The 22,732-nt window shown below is 42.1% G+C and overlaps 1 protein-coding gene across 2 annotated transcripts in view; it reads right to left on the bottom strand.

Moving 5' to 3' along the window:
- Nucleotides 1–22,732, bottom strand: part of LOC114050130 (calpain-8-like) — a 118,982-nt gene that overhangs the window by 42,461 nt on the left and 53,789 nt on the right. For both annotated transcript variants that reach the window (XM_027871706.1, XM_027871705.1), the window contains exons 6-10: nucleotides 21,677–21,760; nucleotides 20,065–20,150; nucleotides 16,715–16,789; nucleotides 15,338–15,498; nucleotides 11,348–11,523 (exon numbers count right to left, since the gene is read on the bottom strand). In XM_027871706.1, the coding sequence (XP_027727507.1) occupies nucleotides 11,348–11,523; nucleotides 15,338–15,498; nucleotides 16,715–16,789; nucleotides 20,065–20,150; nucleotides 21,677–21,760 (582 nt within the window). The remainder of the gene's footprint in view (nucleotides 1–11,347; nucleotides 11,524–15,337; nucleotides 15,499–16,714; nucleotides 16,790–20,064; nucleotides 20,151–21,676; nucleotides 21,761–22,732) is intronic.

The following is a 22,732-nucleotide window of genomic DNA, read 5'->3' as shown; positions in this document are numbered from 1 at the left end:
GAAACTCCCCAATTAGGGAGATCACAGATGCATTGGAGCATTTGGGAAAGATCAGTTACAACACTGCCCCAGACTATTCCCCATTCTCAAGACCATAAGCCTCTTTTCCCACAGCAAACTGTGGACACAGCACCCAGAAACTTCCCCATGAGCCTGTCCTCTTCCCCAGAAGCTGGTGTGATAAAGAGAGGAAGGGGAAATGGAGAACAGGTCCCCTCTACAGAGAGCCCCAGGAAGGCTCAAGAAAGTCAGTCGGAATCACCTGCCCCTCATCCCCCTCCTGCCTCCCAGGCGGCTCAGGGCCAGCAAAGCTTGCTGCTAATGCAGAAAACAGTCGTTTCCATATGCTGCATGGCCATCTGCTCACAGCTTAAAACAATTACAGGAAACTGATCAACTGGAAAAAATCTCTTGGGAAGGTGGAGGAATCCCATTTGTTCTTTCAATAAATATTTATTAAGCACACTGCAAGGCACTGTGCTAGGCGGTGAGAGACATAAAAATGAGTCCTCTGTCCTCAAAGAGCCGCCGATCTAATAGAATCTAGGAGAAAGAGACTAAAAAGCCTCAGGCTCTCCTGTGTGAGAAACTCCGCTCTGCTTCCTTTATTTGCTTTTGGCCATGTTAAGCAATATGATAAGTACAAAGGATACACAGAAGGGAGAGACCTGTGAGATCATTTTGTCTCACTCTTACTTTAGACAGCTAGTGTGATACAGTGCATAAAACAAAGAACTAGCTTTGAATCCTCTTCAAACACTCACTGGCTATGTGACCTCACCTAGGAAGCCATAATGGCTATGAGCCTCAGTTTTTCCATCAGTTTTTTTCCCATCTGTGAAATGGAGCCAATTAACAGCACCTACCTCACAGGGTTGTAAGGCTCAAGAGTGATAAAGGTACGTAAAGTGCTTTTTAAGATATGAGCTATTATCCTTATCATAAAAGAGGAAATTTGAAACCAAGAGATGTTTAATGATTTGCCCAACATCATACAGGTAGAAAGCAACAAGAGCTGGGATTTAAACCCAAGTCCTCTGACTGCAAAACCCAATTTTCTTTCCACTACCCCACCCTGCTTTAACCCATGGAACAGGCTTCATTCAACATACATGCCCTGAGTACAAGGACCTAGGATTCCACCTCACTCCCAACATCTGTTCCTATGAGTATGTCACTCCTCCATTCAAAAATCTTCATTGGCTCCCCATTGCCTACCAAATAAAATATAAATTTCTGATCCTAGCATTCAGGGGCTTCCACATTTTGACTCCTGTCCTACTTTAGGTCATATTATTACTTCCTTTCCCAAGCCCTATAATACAACCCAGCTAAATTTCCCACTCTGCCATCTTTGTCCTATCCTCTCCCATCTCCATTCCTTTCCACTAAGAATCCCCCATGCATGAAATTGACTCCTGCACCATTACCCACCAATGTCCCTCTTCTCTTCACATTACCACCTTCTCCAAGAAGCCTTCCCTGCCCCCAAGGGAAAGTATTCTCTTTCTCTTCAGACTTCAGTTGCATTTGGCCTAGATCCCTCCTTTGTACATACAAATTTCACTTCTTCTATAATTTAATTATTTCTTTTTATATCTCTCCTCCCCCATACATGTTTGTGATCCTTCACAGCAGGACCTACGAGTTCATAGGATCATAGAACCAGAGCTGGAAGGGACTTCTAGGGCCAACAAGGCCAGGCCCCTCATTCTACAGATGAGAAAACTGAGCAACCCGAGGAGGCCCAAGGAGGTTCAGTGATTTTCCAAGGTGATCCTGTCAGAGATGGGATCAAGAGACGGTTTTCTTTCCAATGAATCACGCTTCCTCCATCCATCTTTCCTACCCAGCACCTTGCACACAGTAGGTGCTTAACAAATGATTCTTGGATTTAATTGCTTCAGGCCAATCTGCTGCCCTTGCCCCCTAAGTGAATCTTCCTTTGAGAATTCAATCCCTAAACTGATGTATAAACAGTGTACAGGGTCAGGCTGCCCCCGACACCACCTTTTCCAGGAACGTGTAATTCATACGTCTCTTCTCAGCTCTCTCCAGATACTTTCCAAACTAAAACGACTATGCCGGCACCACCCATATCTCTCCCTCCAGCTCTAACCAATGCAAAGTAATGGCACCTGGGGAAGACTCAGCCATCTTAAAAGGACGGAGCACACTGTCAACACATTAAATCTGCCCAGCCAAGTCACTCAGGAGGAACTAAGCTGAGCAGGTGGAGCATTTGTGCCCATGGCACAAATCCTGTTCAGGAGGCACGGAGGCTCTACCTTCACTGGTACTGGCTGATGGATGGAAAAAGACAGTCATCTTTGGAGTACAAATTCCAAAGTAAAAATGGGCAGGCAGGCTTGCCATCGGGCAGTTGGCACCACAGAACCCAGAGAGCTGGGACCAGTCATGCAAACGTTGTAGGCCTTGGAGGGGGGAGGGGCAGTGATTCTAGTGAGCTCCATCATTGCCATATCCTCAATCTCAAAGGAAGATGCCATTTTGCAGGCAGTTGGAGCACAGAAGGCAGATGCATAGGGCAAAATATTGTGTTCACTGGACAGAAAATCCCATCCTTCTCCATCAAACAAACAAACAAACAAACCCACAACTGGCTTTTGAAAATGCTTTTGTCTTCTTCACTCAGACTCAGTACCTCAGATTAGGGAGACTCTAGTCATGAGAAAGAAGACCCTATAGCACATCACAAGAATCATCATTGTTAGGATGAACTCAACACATCTGAAACAAAAGTTATGCTCATTCCCTAAAAAACCAGTACCACCTCCCCTTCTGAATTTCCCTTTCCCCCATCTATCTTTGTAGCCTCCAGGCCTGGCAATGTGCCTGGCACATAGTAGGCATTTAATAAATGTTTGTTGATTGAATAATAATAGCTGGCATTTATGGAGCATTTTCATGCTTGCAAATCAATTTTACATAAGTTAACTCATTCAATCTTCACAAAAACCCTGTGATATAGGTGATAGTATTATCCCAGATTTACAACAGAAAAAACTAAGTACATTTAAATGACTTGCTCATAGTCACACAACTATAAAGTGTCAAAGGTACTTCAAGCCTAGAGCTCTCCAATGTTTTCTCCACGAATACACTGGCATGTGTAGCTTATGTCTGGAGCTACTCTCCCAACCCCTCCATTGGCAATGACAGATTAGGTCCCCGGACATACTGTCCCCCACCTCAGAACTGTAGGGATTGCCCTGAGGGATCGAGGGTGGTTTTCTAATGCTGGAGCTCATGAACCCTTGCCAGTGTGCTTCCCCCAATGATTATGATGATATAAATGTGTTGCTGTTCAGTCTTTTTCAGTCTTGTCCAACTCTTCATGACCCCATTTGAGGTTTTCTTGGCAAAGATACTGGAGCAGTTTGCCATTTCCCTCTCTAGCTAATTTGATAGATGAGGAAACTGAGGCAAACAAGGTTAAGTGACTTGTCCAAGGTCACACAGCTAATAAGTGTCTGAGGTTGGATTTGAACTCAAGAAGATGAGTCTTCCTGACTCCAGGCCCAGCACTCTATCCACTACACCACCTAGCTGCCCCTTGATATAAATTAGACAGACTTAACTGTTTTTTAGAAATGGGTATTTACTATAGTGGAATAATTAGTACAAAACATCACACCAAAGGTCTGTAATATACTATCTCACCAGTAAATACAGAGTCTAAGAGAAAGTGGGCTCAAGGTAGAACACCTGTGACAAAGGAATAATCCACAGACCCTGGAAGCCCTTTTGTGGGAGCCCTCAAGATGTACAAGATGTAACAGCCTTTATGTATGGTATAGCTTTTCTTCTGGGATCTATGTTGAACCGTAAATCTGCTTTTCCTCATTGATTCCAGTGGATTCCAGCTGGGCCTGGAGTCAGGAAGACTCCCAAATCCTGCCTCAGACACTTACTAGCTGTGTGACCCTGGGCAAGTCACTTAACCCTGTTTGCCTCAGTTTCCTCATCTGTAAAATGAGCTGGAAAAGGAAATGGCAAACCACTCCAGTATCTTTGCCAAGAAAATTCTAAATGGAGTCACAGAGAGTTGGACAGGATTGAAAATGACTGAACAACAACAAATTTATATCATCATAATCACTGGGGGAAGCACACTGTGAGGGTTCATGAACTATAGTATTAGAAAACCACCCTCAAAGTTCCTCCTTCTCCTCTAGACCACTTTGTGGATGTTCTTCAAGACTCTGCACTCAGGACTTTCCCCCCCCTCTACATTTTCCCTTTAATTTGACTTAATTCAACAAACATTTGCTAAGCATCTGCTATGTACAAGGCACTGCTCTCGGGACAAATACAAAAAAAAATCCCTGGACTTCAAGGAATTTACATTATTTAACAGATACACTATGTACCCAGATAAGGGCATACAAGGTAATTTCAGGAAAGGGAAAGCACTAATACCTCAGGGGAATCAAGGAAGGCTTTAAGAAGATTGCACCTGAGCCGATGTTGAAGGAAGCTCAGGGAAAAGGAGATGAGGAGAGACCACGTTCCAGAACTGAAGGATGGCCTGTGTGAAAGCATTAAGATGGGAAATAGAATGTCTTGCTCAGAGAGGAACAGGTAGGTCATATCACTAGAATGTAGAAGGAGTGAAAGAGACTGATAGAAAACAAATTGGGAAAGGTCCACTGGAATCTGATTTAGTAGGGCTTTTAATACCAGACAGAAAACTTTATATTTTATCCTAGAGCCAATAAAGTAACCATTGAAGGGTTTTTAGCATAGGAGTGACATAATACAACCTATGCCCTGTGGAGACTATTTTTAGCAAATGTGTGAATGATGGATTGGCAAAGGGAGAGAATGGAAGTAGCAAATATATATCTATATCTATATCTATCTATCTATATATATATATGTATATGGAGAATATTATAATAGTTCAGGTGAGAGAGGATGTGGTCCTGAAATAGGGGAGTGGGTGGGTAAGCTGAAAGGTACAAATGCAACATGTTGCAAATATGGACTAGAATAGTCCCAACCACTATTTTGATGTGAGAGGTGAGGTAGAGGGAAGAATCAATGATGACTCTAAGCTTGCAAATTTAGGTGAATGGCAGGATTCCCACAACAAAAATGGGAAATCTTGGAGAATAAGAAGATGCGGGGGAATATGATAAGTTCTATTTTGGGTGTTTTGATTTTGTGATGCCTACAGGACATATAGGTGGAAATATTCAGAAAGCAGTTAGCACGCTTGATATTCAGGAGAGATTAGGGCCAGGCATATTGATTTCAGAGTAATCTATGTAAAGATGACCATTGAACCCAAGGGATGGATGATATCACCAAAGCAGAAAATGTAAAGAGAAAAAGAAAAAAGGCCAAAGACAGGCTCTTTTGAGAAATCCACACTTTGGTGGCAGGAGATGGATGCTGATCCAGCACAAGAAACTGAGAAGAAGCAGATAGTTAGGAGAAGAATCACAAGGGAGAAGTTGTGCTCAGGGAATGACAAGTAGGTCAGTTTGCCTGGAATATAGAATTCAGGAGGGGAAGCAATGTGAAATGAGTCTGAGAAGAGAGAGAGGAGCCAGATTGTGAAGGAATTTAAATTCCAGATAGAGAAATTTATAGTTTATCCTAGCAGCAATAGGGAGCCAATGAGGCTTTTTTAGCATGGGAGCAACACGGTCAGACGCTCATGCTTCAGGAATAACAATTTGGCAATTATGTGGAGGATGAATTGGAGAGGAGATTGACTAGAGATTGTATACCCAATTGGTAGGCCAATTGGGCAGCTACAATAGTCTGGGAAGAGGTAATGAGGGTGATCCTGCCCTTATTAAATATACTAGCTGGCAACAAATGTGCTAAGCCTTTCTATGCTGTGTTCTGAATGACACACAACTCTATAATCTCCTTACATTATGATATAAGGAGAATGAGATAAGGGTAAAGGGCAGTTATGAGGTGCAGTGGATAGAGTGCCAGATCTGGAGTCAGGAAGACTCATCTTCATGAGTTCAAATCTGGCCTCAGACACTTACTAGCTGTGTGACTCTAGGCAAGTCACTTAACCCTGTCTGCCTCAGTTTCTTCATCAGTAAAATGAGCTGGAGAGGGAAACGGCAAACCATTTCAGTATCTCTACCAAGAAGACCCCAAATTGGATCACGAAAAGTCAGACACAACTGAACACCAACAACAAAAGAGAAATACAGGAAAACTATGCAAATCTGAAGAAGGAGAGATCACTCTCACTGAGGTGTCAGAGGTTGTTTCATGAAAGTGGTGGCATCTGAGTTGGGCCTTGAAAGAAGAGGAGACCTTATGAAATAGAGGTTGGGGGATAGGGTAAAAAGTCCATTCTAGTATACCCCGTGCTTAGAAAGAACAAAGATGTAAAGGTAAAAAGAGGCAGTATGCTTTGGATGAAAGTACATGAAAGGGAATAGTATAAGATGAGGTTAAAAAGGTAACTTGGAGACAAATGTGGGGATTATTGAATGCCAGGATCAAGAATCTATATTTTCTTTTGTAGGTGATGGAGATACTCTGAATGTTCTTTTTGAGTCAAAGAGTGCCATTATTTGAGTGATGTATTGGGAAGTCTACTTAGACAGTGATATAAAGGTTAGATTGGAGAGGGGATAGACTGTAGGACTAATAGCAACATAGAAGTCTAAGTGAGAGGAAATGAGGCCATGAATGAAAAGAGGCAAAGATAGAATGGAAAGAATATTGGATTCGGAATTACAGTCCTGGTTCTCCCACTTGTTACCTCGGTGACCTCAGGCTAGTCACTTCACCTTTTGGGGTCGCCTCTTTAAAATTAAGGGGTGCAACTAGATTCCCTCTAAATTCCCTTCCAGCTCTAAATTTATGCTATGAAAGGTAACTGCCATAAGAATTGAGAGGATATGGAAGTGAGATTTATTTCAGAGTTAGCATCAAAGGGACGTGGCAAATGATTAGAGGGTAAAGAAGAGAAATGAATCCAAGATGGCTATGAGGTTATAAGCCTTGGTGAGGAGCAGAATGTGGGTATCATCAACAGAAATTGAGAAATTAAGGGTAGCAGCAGGCTTTGGGGAGAAAAATGAGAAGTTCAGTTAGGAACATTTGCCAACAATAATGTTTGTTGAGTTTGTGGTGCCTGCAGGACATCTAGATGGAGACAGATAGTTGGCAACTAGAAATACACGACTGAAATTCTTGGAAGAAATTAAGGATGAGAATATCGATTTGAGGGTCATTTTCATTGAGGTGATAATTGATGTCATGGGGGGTGGATGGCATCAGCAAAAGGAAGCATAGAAAGTTAAAAGAAGGGAGGTCTATGTGCCCTTACCTGTTAAATAGGGGAAAAGAACTGAAGTTCCTTCCAGCTTTGAATCCTCTGAACCTATGGACTTGACTTTGTGCTTTGACTTTGATTTTAGGTGAGAAAAAAAAGAAGTGAGCTCAGTTTTAATCAGTCTCTTGATCTCAGTGTACTCACTTAGTTCTATCATTCAGTATCCCTTCAATTCAGCTCAGAAACCTTTATATCTCAAAGATATCCTACCACCTGAGAAAACAACAAATTTCCCTAAACTCTCAAATCAGCCACTAAAACACTAAAACACACCAAAAAAAATCCATGAGTAAGAGAAAAATAGGGTTGGAAGTGTTGTAACATAATACTTCTCTCCTGTTAACAGGTTCCAAGCTTCTCTTTTCACTTGTTAATTCACTACTAAGTTAATTTACTACTAAGCATGAGATCCCCAAGTCCAGCCAACTGGAATGTGATTCCGGTCAAGGTATTCAACAAAATTCCATTGTAACAAAACAATTGAGATACTTCAGGAAGTTTGTTATTTTAAAAGATTCCCTCAGTAATGGAGAATTCCATGTTACCCCTAACTCAACTTATTTAGAAACTAATAGTGATGGAGATGGTATGTTTCAGGATGTCAAACCAATAAGGATGTGGAGACTGGGATTGAGTTCTTATCTGACTGAGATCTCAACAATAAAGACAGAGATCAGAGTTGGTTTGCTTTTCATGAAAGCCATAAGACCTTTGTCCCAAGGGAACACTAATGTGTATGGGGAGAGGGAGGTTGAGGGAGGGGGGAGTACACTTCCTTGGCAAGGGCACTCTTACCCCACTTTCTCCTGGCTTTACTACACGAGCATGGGCAAGTCTCTCAGGATAACAAACTGCCCCTTTTCCCCTTACCTACAATTGTACCTGCCATAAGACTGTTTGCTGCACTGAATTCCTCTTTGAATTGTCCTCTATACAAACTGCAACTCCTTTCTACTGTCCCGTCATCTTTTCCTCCCAGTTCAAGAAAAAGAATTCTTCTTTCGGGTACCTGAAAAGGGTAGGATAGGCTCCCCATGTCCCTCCCTTCACTGAAGACCTCAAAGCCTCATTATGAGGCTAGGCCAGTCCCAGCAAAATTGTGAAGATGGAGGAAATGTAGTTTGTCCTCGACAAGTTCAGCATCCCTCTCAGTGTACCTCTTTCCTCTCACTGTGTTACTCCCTAACCTCGTAATTCTACTTGAGGAGAACACTGCCTTCATGCTCAGAATCCTCCTTCTATTCAAATCTACTTAAAATGAAGGAAATGGTGGCGAGCATGCTAAACATGAATTGACTCTCTGCACCTGCATCAGGAATTTACTGAGTGGGTTCCAGAGCTTCTTGGGATAGAGATACATGTGGTCCCAGATACTCTTTGGGAAAGAAATTCGTGGAGAGAGAAGCCGCAAATATGTCAGGGAAACTGGCTCAACATGTTCCAGTTTGCCTCCCTAGAAACTGCTAGAATGAACCTTCTAGGGTGAAACTAGTCTCTCCTTCTGTCTTCCCTCTCTCTATCCCTCTGTCTCTGTTTCTCTCTTTTTCTTTCTTCCCCTTCTCCCCTTCTCCCACTTTCCCTTCTCTTCCCTCTTCTCCTATTCTTTCCTTTTCCTCCCGTCCCTCTTCCTCTTTTCCCTCTCTCCTTCTCTCCCTCCTTTCTTTCCTCTTTCCCCCATCCCTCTCCCTCTGCTCCCTCTCCCCTTTTCTGCGCCCTTCTTTCCTCCCTCTCTCCTCTTCCCACCCTTCCCATATTCTGTCCTCCCCCCTCCTCTCTTTCAGATCGAACCAAACTGTTATCTTGCTCTCAGCTAAAGAGCTCCTTCACTCTTATTTTCTGATATATTCTAATCTGTAAAACTCTAATTTCTGTTTGCTGTTCTACTTTACTAAATAGGTTTACTCAATATTTGTAATGGTCTTTTGTGTACCAATATTTGGTGAGAAGGAGCTAATCGGGTGACTAAACGAAAGGCTACCCTCCTCTCTAAAGCGAGAACAGGGAAGCAACTCTGCTTCTGGACTCACTCATGCCCTCAGACCAGAGATATTTGAGGGGGCAGATGTAGATAATTCTAGTCCTATGCCCCTCTCAGAGACTAAAGAAAAGAGCACCCAGCCTTGTGGTATTCCTGGGACCTGCCTGCCCCTTCCTCCAGCCTCCACCCTACCTCTTTCTCTCCACAGAGGAAGGACAGACCTCATATCTACCTGGGCAACCACTTCTATACACTTAGATAACCCATGTGGATATGTGTATCTTACTGATACAATAAATTCAGTCACCCCAAGATGATGGTATATTGTAGCAGAAAGAAGCATTTGGAGTCAGATGATATAATTATGAATATGAATATGAATCCTGATTCTGCTACTAAACACCTATGTGACCTTGGGAAAGTCATTTTATCTCTATGGTTTCCTCATCTGTAAAATGAAGATGTTGTACTTTAAGAGAATTGTTGGTCTTAGGTCATTTTCAGCTGTAGATTTTATGGTCCAATTATCTCTATGGTCTCTTCCCATTAGTTGTGGACTCCTTAAGGGCAGACACTATTTTTGCCTTTCTTTGTATCCCGAGAGGTTAGCACTGTGCCTGGCACTGTTCTTAATTAATGTTTGTTGACTTGACTTGACTTGACTCTTCCAGTTCTGAATCCTATGATCCTATAGTATATTCTTTATAGTATGGTATATTCTTTCTTCTAATGGTTTTTATATTTCTACTGGGTTCAAAGTCTTAAGCCAAAGTAGGGAGGGGGAATCTTTATTTGAGGAATTTCTCCCATCAAGCCATTTGGAAAAATATTTGGGGGGAAACAGGAAGACCTTTCTTGCACTCCTAAAATCACGCCACAGATATAGTCTGCCACCTTCTTTGCCAATCCTATCTGATTCCAGCTAAATTTCATCCTTGAGCAATAGAAAAGAGGTCAAGAGACAGGCATGAAGAACTCAGACAGATTTGTTTGACCACCAAGATTTTTTTTTTTTTTTTGTTATTGACCTAAGGTTTCCTTTGCATTTGTTGTTGTTTCAGTCATTTCAGTCATGTCTGACTCTTTGTAACCACATTTGTAAACCACTCTTTGTTCCTTTGGCAAAGAGACTGGAGTGGTTTGTTATTTCCTTCTCCAGCTCATTTTATAGATGAGGAAACTGAGGCAAACAGGGTTAAGTGACTTGCCCAGGGTCACACAGCTAGTGTCTGAGGCCAGATTTGAACTCTTCCTGATTCCAGGACCATCTCTAACCACTGCACCACCTTTGCACAGAGTACTTTAAAAGAAACTCCTTAAACCCATGGAGATCAGCAACTGCTCACAACCTGTAGTCCCAGAGCACTGAGAAGCTGTGACTTGGCCAGGGTCACAGAGCTAGCATGTATCAGAGGCAGGATTGGAGCCCAGGTCATTCTGATTCTCAGGCTGCTCTCTATCCACTACATACTGCTGCCTTTCAACCACTACAATAACAAAAGGGAAACAGGATTACTGAAGGTAAACAATTCAGAGCTAGATCAAAATTCTCCCCAATGCTGGAGGCTAATGCACAAAGACATGATGGCGGTGGCTACCCATTTCTCGGATAAGTGTGCCCAAACTGGGCCCTCAATGCTGATTGGCACAAAACTTTTCCATAGATGCAACACAGGAAGAGCCAACTGTAAAGCAAAACCTAGCACACAAGGAACTAAAACCCTCCTGAGACTAAGATTGCCAGCTAAGCACATCCCAGTTCTGAGAAGGGAGAAAGGAAAAAGGACTGGGTCCCATTACTTCTTTGCTCTCTGGCATCCTTTAGCCTGCTCCTATACAACAGAGAATAAAAACCCCAGTACTATGGCACATGAAGGATTTCAGAACCTCCAGAGAGGCTTCTAGGGAACATGGGAGAGTTGGTAAGGAAGGCTGTCTGAGACAAATGATAGGAATGATAGCCAACAAACTCAGACCAAAGAAACCCAGTACCAAGTCAGAAGATAAACCCAGATTGGAAGTACCTGGTAAAGGGAATACCCAATGCTGAGCATCCCCTGTCCAATCCTCTTTCTCCTCCTGCGGTTTTTCTGCATCAGACCCACCAGCACTGTACAGCAGGGCTCACTTGGGTTCCCTTCATGGTGGTCATCTGCCTCATCCAATCGGATCTTGAACTGGGGATTGGTCCAGTATGTAGCTGTGCATTACATTGATGTTCATTTACCCCCAGAAAAAGAAGAAGGAAAAAATAAAAGAAACATCAAAAGATGTCTTGGATATCCCTGTGATACAGCATGACTCAGGTCAGAGAATTCCTAGTTTATGCTTCTGGGCATATTTGTTCAGCAAAGGGGTCACATTTTCTTTTCTCATTATGTTTGTTTATAACATTCAAATGCAACGAGAGACAGCTTAGCATAGTGGCTGGGAAGCCAGTCTTGCAATGAGGAAGACCTGGGTTTGAATACTACCTCTGACACATACTATGTGACCCTGATCAAGTCACTTAACTTCTCAGTGCTCTAGGAAACTCTCTAAGACCATAAGTTGCAAAGAAGATGCCAACCTACATTAGTATGGGATATTTCCTTCTCCAGAGGGTTCTCTATATCAAGGAAATCATAATTCCAGTCCCTATCCCTGCGCCTTCCCCCCAACACACACTTAAATGGGAGAAGGTCAAGAGCCAGAGTGTATGACTAACTGAAAATATTTAAAGTGTCTAATCCCATGGGATAGCTGACCTGGTGTTTCAGCATTACCACGAAGTATGATCCCCAAGTGTCATGTGGCCTGGGGAAAGTAATCAAAGTTTATTACAGTGAATTTGTTTGGCATGATAGAGTGAAAGGAGCAATGGCACTAGAGCAGAAGGCTTGGGTTCAAATCTCACCTCCAATGCTTGTTATCTGTACCACCTTAGACAAGTCACCTAACCTTCTCAGGCTTCAGCTTCCTCATGTGTAAAAATTAGGGAAGGGTTGGGCGAGGTGAACTAAATGACCACTGAGGTAACCTTTACCTCTAGGCCCATGATCCTATAAACCAATCTTAAGGACAGTTTATGAACTTCTATTGCAAAAAAAGGAAAATGTGAGCTAAAAGGTAAGAGGAAAAAAATAAAACTTTGTCCATTTTCTATAAATTAAACCATTCTAAAATTCCTGGCAGGAGTGGGGAACCTGTGGCCCTCTAAGTCCTCAAGTGCAGCGCTTTGAATGAATCCAAACTTCACAGAACAAATCTTCATAAAAAGATTTGTTCTATAAAACTTGGACTCGGTCAAAAGGCCGCACCCGAGGACCTAGAAGGCCATGTGTGGTCTCAAGGCCACAGGTTCCCCACCCCTGGAATGGGGGCTTCTGAAAACCAGTGGAATTTGAGTGGAAAAACCTCTCCCAGAGCAGAAGAGGATACTCAGTGGAGTTCCAATGACCCTCTCTTGTAAAGCCTTCAGCTCCTACTGCCTCTACAACCTTGAGCAAACTTAACTTCTCTCTGCTAACAAAGGGTGTTGGACTGGATGACCTTTAAGGCTCCATTCAGCCCTAGGCTTAGGGTCGTGTGATCCTAAGCCTCTGAGTATCTCAGGTTCCGGGCTTAACACACCAAGTCCAAACTCCTGGGAAGAGGAAGAATCATCTAATGTCAGAGTACTCTGAATTGTCCAAATGAAAGACAGGGTCTCAGAAAAGATGAGCATGGCTACCTAGGTAACTCCCTCCTTAGAAGTGCTCTGTGTAACAGGACTGTAAAGGCGATGTTCTTACGGGCTCTAAAGACCAGGATGATTGACATTCAGGGAATGTTGCCACCTCAGAGAGATTAGACCTCGGGCCAAGTGGCCAACTACACTGCTTGAGTTGTCTCAGCACTTCATTTTGCTTGTGAAACACACACTTCTTATATAGTGTGATATCTTTTACGGTGTATAAGGAAAACTCTTTGGCAATTAAGCATCCCCACCATGATACCTCTTGTTCTCAAAGAGAGTTCCATTTCAGAGAGAAGACTACCTAGCCACATGGTACCTGCAGATTTTACATGTGGAAACTGAGGTCCAGAAAGATTGAGTGAATTTTCAAAGAACACACAAGTCCATAGCAGAATCAGAACGATAAATAAATTGGAGAAGTCATGGCTATGATCATTCTTATCCTGGAGCCTCAACAATTTAGTAATGCTTCTTAACTTCTTTATTCTTCAGTAAGTATCTAATTTAATAGACTAGCAAGGCATCTGGGAATGTTTGAAAGGCCTCTGCTAGTATTACAGACTCTTTTAACTCCTCACTCAGCCACTTAACAGGGTATGACTTTTGGGAAGTGAGTTCTGATTTCCGAGCCTCAGTTCCCTCAACTATAGAATGAAAAACCTAGACCAGGGGTGCGGAACTTTCAGCCTTGAGGCCACATGTGGCCCTCTAGGTCCTCACTTGTGGCCCTTTGACGGAATCCAAAGTTCAAAGTTTGGATTCAGTCAATGAGGCCGAAAGTTCCCCATCTCTGGCCTAGACTCTAAGATCTCTTGCAAGTTTGACATTTTAGGATTCTGTGATAATGATAGCATTGTTTACTCAACTTTGTCTTCTAGGAATCTAAAGTTCCAGAATCATAATTCAAGGCAAGTGTCTCTGGATTTTAAAGTTAACTATGTATAAGCTCCAGAGGAGACAAAGAATATTCTGAACCGTTTATATATTTGCATCATTACCAATTGGCAAGAGAGAGAAATCTGTTCCTGACAGCTAGTTGGCAGGGGTATGCTAGCAATTTGTTTTATGTAGCTACCACATTCACTTCCAACAACAATTCCTAGCTGCCCAAATTGATCCATGCAAATTTCTGATGTTCCTCTGGGGGGTTGCTAATGGTGATCATATTCTAATATCTCCCAAATGTACTATAATCTCTGCTTTTTTGTTTGTTTGTTTATTACTTGACAGAATTAAAGAAGGGAAATAAGTCATAAAAACAGCAAGTTTGGGTAGAGTTGAGGGCTGAGGCAGGAGAAAGCTTGACAAGATCCCAGGACTGTTTATTTATTAGGATACAAGTAGCACCAGGATATAGATGATACCATGTCCTGAACATAGAGGAGACATGATCTTTGCCCAGTGTGCTTACAGTCCAAATCAAGTCAACGAGACAACATCAAACAAAGGAAGTACACGACTTGTAGTGATGAGAAGAGAGAGTTTTTTTTCCTTCATTCCTCCTTAGAGATGTAGGGTGAGGGATGGTCATTTTTCTTAAATCCTCCATCAGATCTTGCCTCAGCTGGTTCAACCTAGGAGGAGTCTACATACACATTAGTTTTCTTCAAAAATTGTGAAATACAAGCTTGAGTTTCATGTCTATATCAGAGTTCCCCTGTTTAGTAAGACTTTCATCTAAGGTTAGTACAGAAGGAATAGCTTGTACCGTAAGATCCACACTTTCTCTTGTCTGCTTCTGGCTCTGAAGTGTGCTGAATGAAATAGCTGCTTAGGAATTAGTGGCTATTGATGAACAATGTCTACAACACATCCTCTGTAAAATCAGGCCTTTGTTATGCTCAGGTCCACCCAGCACACCACTGGTGAGTGAAGCACTTTAATCAGCTGAACCAGCCCTAGCAACATCACCACGTAATCATTGGCTACTGTTTAGGTTGGTGGGCTCAGCTATAGTGACCAGGAGCAGATAATGAAAGTGGAAAAGGGAGCAAGAAGGGAGGGGAAGGCGGAGGAAGAGCATAAAGACAAGAAGCAGAAGGCGTCAGAGGGCTCAGAGTGAGAGGGGCTTGGCAGAAAGGTTTCACTAAAGTTGTCAGTTTAGAACTATCACTGTCCCTCCAGATTCTGAACCATGAAAAAACCTTGCCCCCAAGCAGATGTCATTCTAAAAAGCTGAACACCACATCATCCATAGAATAGAAATCTAAAGACAGTCAGCCTCGGTGCAGAAAGAACAAACTCAAACAGGCTGGTCATTCTAGTGCATCTCAACCATCATCCCTTCGGTCTGTACCTGGGTAGTTCTGGCAGCCCCCAGCTGTGGAGCCCCTGATCCAGCGGCCATTGAACAATGCCATATTCCACTTGTGGATTTCCTCACTGGTCAAGGAGTCAGGAGACAAGTTACAGATCTCCAGCCGAGAAAATTGCCTCTGGAAATCCGAAAATGACATCCTAGGGATGAAAAGAGCAAAAAGTTCCCAGACTGGTGAGCTGGGATTGAGATTTAGCCAAATGCATCCCCTGGGGAAGAAATTCTTTTTTTTTCACACCTACACGACCAACAATGAAAAAGGAATGTCCTGAAATTCAGTGACATAGACTTGTTTCTGACAGTCCCAGCCTTATTCCAAAGTCTACACTTCCCCCAGGGGATAGTGACAATACCATCACCTCCATTGTCCAATAAATTAGATAATATTACTCATACTCCAAGGAATTTTCCTTAATTTCTTTGACTGTGGAAAAACTACAATGGTTTCTCTTTTTCTACCCCATTCCTCATTTAGTACAGCACCTGACTCTTCCAAAAAAGGGACTAACTAGGTAAACTGGTCATTTAGTCCAGCCCTTTCTTGATATCTGGGCTAAATTACACCTAAACCAGGCCAGAGTTGAGTACCTTTTTAACTCCCAAAGATCTCCATCTCCCTCATGAGGGAGACAACATGTACTTAGGAAAGTAAATATAAAATATGTATAAAGCAGATACAAGGAAACCTTAAAAGGGAAGGCACTAGCAGCTGGGGGGTGTGGGATCAGGAAGGGCCTTCCACAACAGGTGACGCTTTAGCTGAGTCCTGAAGAAAGCCAGGGATTCTAAGAGGTGAGGGTAAGGAGGGAAAGCATTCCAAACATGGGAGACCACCTGTGAAAAAGCAAGGATTTGGAAGATGGAGCAAGTAGACCAATATGGCTGGATTCCATATCCCATCAGAGAAGATGTAAGTTCATCCCATTTTGTTGGTAAACTCCTTGGAAGCCATGAGCTACACCGAAAGCAGGAGTAATTTGTGATAGGATGGTTTCATTTTAGAGTTAGGGAAAATGATGTTTCATCATTTATTTGCCCAAGGTAGCCTAGAAAGCCAGTTGCTAAACAAGAGCTTAGATTTCCTGGTTTTGATGTGTCGAATTGGAGCAGAGGAAGAATTTAATTTGCACAAAAGGAGGAAAGAAAACAAGGGCCTAATAAAACTGGCCATGACTGTATTCTTATTGCTTTACAATCCATGCACCCAAGGAAACTACTCTGGGGTACTTCAGATCTCTTTGAGCATCCCTAGGGCTGTCAGAGGAAGTCTGCTCCCTTTTGCTTCACCACAAAATTAGATTAGGGAAACTTGCCGCCCAAGGAATAATCCACCAAAGAATAAGAAAGATTTCTCACCAAAACTCTCCATCTTCAGCCTTCTTGTCTAGTTCTTCCTTCAGCCGAGGGTCTATGTAATTCCATTCAGGGGCACTGAAAGTCAAGAACGAGTCTTCAATTAGACTCCACAGCAATGGAATCTCTGTTTATAGCAGTTCTCTTGGGGACATTCACTAAATACTGACCCCGCAAAGATTAGGGGCCACGCAAACCCAACCTTTCCCACTACACACAGACTGCTACCACAAAGAACCAGCTTAAAAGTGGAGAATCCTGAGTTCACTCAGAAATGAGCCTCTGAGGGTATCTTTTATGAACAAGAACGAAAGAATAAATTAAGAGAAAATAAGATCTGAAATCTCCTATTTAGTATCTCTAAGGAAAGGGAGAAGCTAGGTGGTGCAGTGGCTAGAGTGCCATGCCTGGAGTCAGGAAGACTCATCTCCCTGAGTTTAAACCTGGCCTCAGACACTTACCTAGACATGTGACCCTGGACAAGTCACTTCACTCTGTTTGTCTCAGTTTCCTTATCTGTAAAATGAGCTGGAAAAGCTCAATGGCAAACTACTCCAGTATTTTACCAAGAAAACCCCAAATGGGGTCATGAAGAGTCGGACATGACTGAAAAATGACTGAACAATAAGGAAAGGGTCTTCAGGAATCAGCTTGTCCCAGACCCTCATTTTACAAATCTTTGTTGTTGTTGAATTGCATTACTTGTCAGGGTCCCCATCTGAGAATAAGCAAAGGCCAGAGAAATGAAATAAACTCATATCAGTTGACTTACATTCCTGCTAAAAGAGGAAACCAAAGCCTACAAAGACTAAGGGAGTTACCCCAAGTCATAAATAGTAAGCGACAGAGCCAGGATTCAAACCCAGGTCTTCTAGTTCCAAATCTAGTGGAGTTTTTTCCCCCATTATATTACCATTTTTTAATCAATAAAAAGCATGATAGATGTTGTCGCTGGATTACAGAAGTCAAGATTTGAAAAGGATCTGAGAGGCCATCTAGTCCAACCCACACCCTGCTAGTAATATACCCAATAAGCAGTCATCCCACTGCTCTCTCAAGAAGGCCAAGGAGGGGGAAGCTAACCGACCACCGAGGCAACTCATCCTACTTTTGGACAGCTCTTGTTGCTAAGGAGTTTTTCCTGACATTTGAGTTGGGCATTTTGTCATTGAAGCCACATTAAAGAACTGCTAAAAGATGTTCCTTAAACAGCCAACCCTAATATTCAATGGCTGATTGAACAGTTTGGAGATCATTCGATCCTCTTACTTTGCCCCCTCTTCCTTTTTCTTATCTACCTACCAATCATTACACTTAATATATGTTACTGTGTCTTGTGTTATCAGTGTATACATGTATTAGAGCATTCATGTTTGGGATTGATGTGTATTTGTATGTGTCTTACACACACACAGACACACAGGATTATAAGCTACTTGAGAGCAAAGATCATATTTCACTTAAACTTTGCATCTCCCCATCACCCAGCATTGTGATTTGTGCACAACTAATGCTTAATAAATGTCTGTTGCTGTTGTTGAATTGCATTGCCCTTTAGAGCCTCCATCTAAGAGTGGTCAAGGTTAGCAAGAGGAAGAAAGAAAGAAATCAGTTCATTTCAATGCCTGCTAACAATTTTGGTAGAAAGGTCTTTGACCAAAAAAATTGGTGAAATTAATTGTTGTTTGCAAGAATTATGTTCATTTCATTATACTTTAGAGAGTCAGGAATTGGAAATATTGTCAACTCTAAGTGTCTTAGTTCAATAGGAACCCTCTGATCCAGAGGGAGTAACCCCATGGCCCTAGGTTTGGGTGTGGCAGGCTTTTCAGAACTATAATAATAAGAACTCACTTTTATGCAGGCATGCTCAGGTTTTCCAAAGACTTTGCTCACAACAACCCTTTAAGGTAAGTAGTACGAGTATTATTATGCCCCTTTTACAAATGAGGAAACTGAGGTTTATAAAGATTAAGTGACTTGCCACATTTAGTAAGTGTTTGAAACAGGATTCAAACCCAAATCTCTTGATCTCTCCATTTCTCTCCTACCCTTGATATTCCATGCTGCCTAGAAGCAGACAAAAGATATTTATATTGTAGACTACATTGATGCTACGATTAAACTCAGTGAAGTCTTTTGAAAGGTCTAAATTAATACAGCTTCACAGAGCTATGGGAGGGTGGTCTAATCAACCAGCAGCAGATGCATAAAATGCCTTCAGCATTTGGGGAAAGGGGAGGGAACAGGGAATGACCCTGTTTAGTAAGACTTTAGTGAACACTAGCCCCTATCCTCGGCCAAGTTGGTCAACCTTGCTCCAGTCTGATCTTCTCTTCTTTTGTTTAAATTACATTTTATTATTTTCTTAATTATAAAGCATTTGTTTTCTCTCTCTCCTACTCCCACACTACTGAAAAACAAATCCTTATAACAAATATCATCAAGCAAAACAAATTCCCACATTGACTGTGTCCAAAAAATACATGTCTCATTCTGCACGTTGAGTTCATCACTTCCTTGTCAGGAAGTGGGTAGCATGCTTCATCATCAGTCCTCTGGAGTCACGGTTGGTCATTTTGTCAATCAGAGTCAGAATCAGATGCTCATTGGCCACACGCTACCTTACTGACTAGGATGGAGCTTGTTCCGTTATTCAGAACTCTTTAGCTTTACAAGCATGACACTAGTTTCTAAAGCATCAACACCTTGGAAAATTAGGGAGTTGCCCTCGAGTGTCCCTCTCTGACTGACTTTCCCACCCCTCCAACCATCAGAGAGGCCTGTCAGAGAAGAGCCTCTTTGGTCATTAATGACTTCTGCCATGAAAGATCAATATCTGCCAGTGGTAATGAGCTAATGGAGTGAGCTCCAGGCCCATCGATTGCTGCCTGTTGTGACCAGTTGGCTCCCAAGATCAAATCTCATTCTCCAAGTGCCATTTCCTATTGGTCCTGATGGCTTTGGCCTTTGTCATACTGACCAGTTGAAAGGATCAAAGAAGAAGTGATTGATTTGACCTTTGGGCCACCCTGGTTCTCTAGGCAGAGAATGTGAAAGCTTCTGGGAGAGCTCCTTAGAGCCGGGAGTCATTCCAACTGACCTATCTGTATTTGAAATGGAAGAAGGAGAAATTCAGCCTTAAACATGACAGCTTAGTTTTTCTAGCCTGGACTCAGCCCTCTTTTTCTAAGCAGACTGTGTACTTGGTGAACTGTGAAGGCTTTGAAATTCCCTATAACCAACCATTTTTCACTATTATTGTTTGTAATTATATAATACCTCTTCTCTGAAATACTCAATAATAGAGGAATATGGCAAGACAAACTTGGCTCTCTCTAAAGGGAACCTACCTGTCACTCCATGCTCCTGTCCATTCTGTCCCACCCCATGGATTCCTTAGACGGATTAGCTTTTCAAGCCGGCCACGGTAATTAACCTGCAAATTCCACCAAAAAGGCAGAATTGAGCACTTAGATTCACCCCGGTGTCCCACATTAACAGATGCATTAGGTTTATATTAGAATTCTTTTCTTGAAAAAAATATATAGATACTTTTTAAGAAAATGTTCAGTTCAATTCAAAAAGCATTTATCAAGTACTTCCCATGGACCAAGCACTGGGGATACAGAGACAAAATGGAAAAATAGTGCCTCCCTTAGGGAAGATTATTCTACAGGGTACATGGGACATTTGTATAGGTAAAGAAATACATGGTAATTTTGGATGAGTGAGAGCACTAACCAGGGGAGTTAGAAAAGGCTTTGCTTAGGTGATGGCACCTGTCTTAAGCCTTGAAGGACTCAGAGAAATAGAGATGAGAGGGAAGGGCATTCCTGGCATGCCGGATAGCCTGCACAAAAATACAGAGGTAGAAAATGGAATGCTCAGTTCAGAGAAAGAGCAGGTCCTTCCAGTGGAGCATAAAGTAAGTGAAAGGGAGCAAAGTAAGCCTGGAAAGGTCATCTGGAGCTAGAACCGAAAGGCCTGTAAATGTCAATGTAAATGTGTTGTGTTTTACCCTAGAGGCATCTCTATTCTAGGTTCTCTATCCTAGAGAACCATTGTAGCTTCTTAAACTGGGTCAGATATATGCTTCAGGAAGGTTATTTGGGAGTGGGGGAGGGGAAGAAGAAGGGAACATGCATTTATTAAGTGCCTTCTATGTGCCAGACATTGTGCTAAGCACTTTACAGATATTACCTCATTTGATCCTCACAACAACCCTATGAGGTAGAAGCTACTATGACCCCCTTTTTACAGTTGAGGAAACTGAGGCAAACAGAGGTTGAGTTGCCCAAGGTCACACAGCTAGTAGGTGTCTGAGGCTAGATTTGAACTCAGGTCTGCCCTGACTTCAGGCCTAGCACTCTATAGACTGTGTCACCTAGCTTCAAGTCTTCATTTATCATTATTCTAGAATTCACATAGCCACAATCAGTAGGTAGCCATATTAAATTTCATAACTAAGGCAAGCAATGCATGAGTGCAGGCTGCATTCCGTAAGCATGATAAGTAAATATTGAGAATCAGTCAAAAGAATTGGAGGAAGAATAGCACCATGGCAAATAACCACATTAGGTAACATTCCTTTACAAAATCTACATCCAATGACGTCGTCAGCCATTGTTTTGCTATCCCCATACTCAACGATAAACAAACTCAACAAAAGTGATAGGCTAGATTCAACTAAAAAGACCCCATTTAAACTTTGAAGGACTGTATGCTTAACACTAAAAACACATACATTGACCAAGAGTATCAATTGACACAAAAATATGATATTTTTACTTTGAAATAAAAATGTTCATCCTATTCTCTCTACTTTCCTTGCCTGTGCAAACAGAATGTACTGCATCAATTGATACAGCATGATCCTTTGGAACACTGGTAAATTCCAATCATTCTCTAATGTATCACACCCCAGAACCCAACGTAGGAATAGCAAGGGATGCCTGGTTTTACCTCTTCAACTCCAGTGACAGAGTAAGCATGCCCCTTAACCAGTTTCAGGCTGGTGACTTCCTGCAACTCCGATGCATTGGTGATCTAAGTAGAGAAAAAAGCACAATCAGGAAAGGTTGGCAGAGGAATCCATGTGGCCACTTATTCTAATGACACACGGTACAGAAGGAGGGAATGGGCCTCAACAGTAGGATGAGGTCATGCAAATACGGTAATAAGCCTTGGACTTAATAGAGCTATCATCATCAAGCCCTTCACCAATTAAGCCTGCTCAGCCAAGCAAAGTGCCCGGGGCCTGCCATGACCCTAGCATGACATAATAGCCTTGGAAATGCCACTAGGGAATTGAGAAGTCATTTCTTCTTAAGAGAATGACTCTGTACTGGCAGAAGAGCACTAATTATCTTGTATTATATTTGATACAAGCTGGAATCCTAAAATACTATGGATCATACTATTTTCATAGTATGGATCCTTTGGATTCACATGTTTCTTCTCTCCTTTCTCACCTCCCCCTCCTCTCTCTACCTCTTCATTAAAACCTATCACTCTTTCATAAAAAAAAAGCCATACACATGCATGTGTGTATGTCCATGCATATATTTTTATATATACACATATATGTATATTTATATATATATGTATATAACACATAAGATAGATAGATAGATGGATGGATATATGGATAGATATATAGATGAATAGGCAGACAGATGAAAGAGAATAAGCATTTTGATAGCAACTACTATGTTCCAGGAACTATGCTAAGCACTTTACAAATATTATTTCATTTGATCCTCAAAACATCTCTGTCAGGTAGATGCTGTTATTATCCTCATTTTACAGTTGAGGAAACTGAGGCAAATAGAAGTTAAATGATTTGCCCAGGGTCATACAGCAAGTAAGTGTCTGAAACTGGATTTGAATTCAGGTCTTCCTGACTCTAGGCCCAGGCGGTAAAAATCCACTTTGCAATCTAGCTACCTTAATTGACAGGAGAGAGAGAGGAAGAGAGAGAGAGAGAGAGAGAGAGAGAGAGAGAGAGAGAGAGAGAGA

Source organism: Vombatus ursinus, unplaced genomic scaffold, assembly GCF_900497805.2.
Source record: "Vombatus ursinus unplaced genomic scaffold, bare-nosed wombat genome assembly UNPS02014798.1, whole genome shotgun sequence".
NCBI classification, from domain to species: domain Eukaryota; kingdom Metazoa; phylum Chordata; class Mammalia; order Diprotodontia; family Vombatidae; genus Vombatus; species Vombatus ursinus.
Note: the sequence above shows the minus strand (reverse complement) of the source record. Positions and strands in the feature narration are given on the sequence as shown.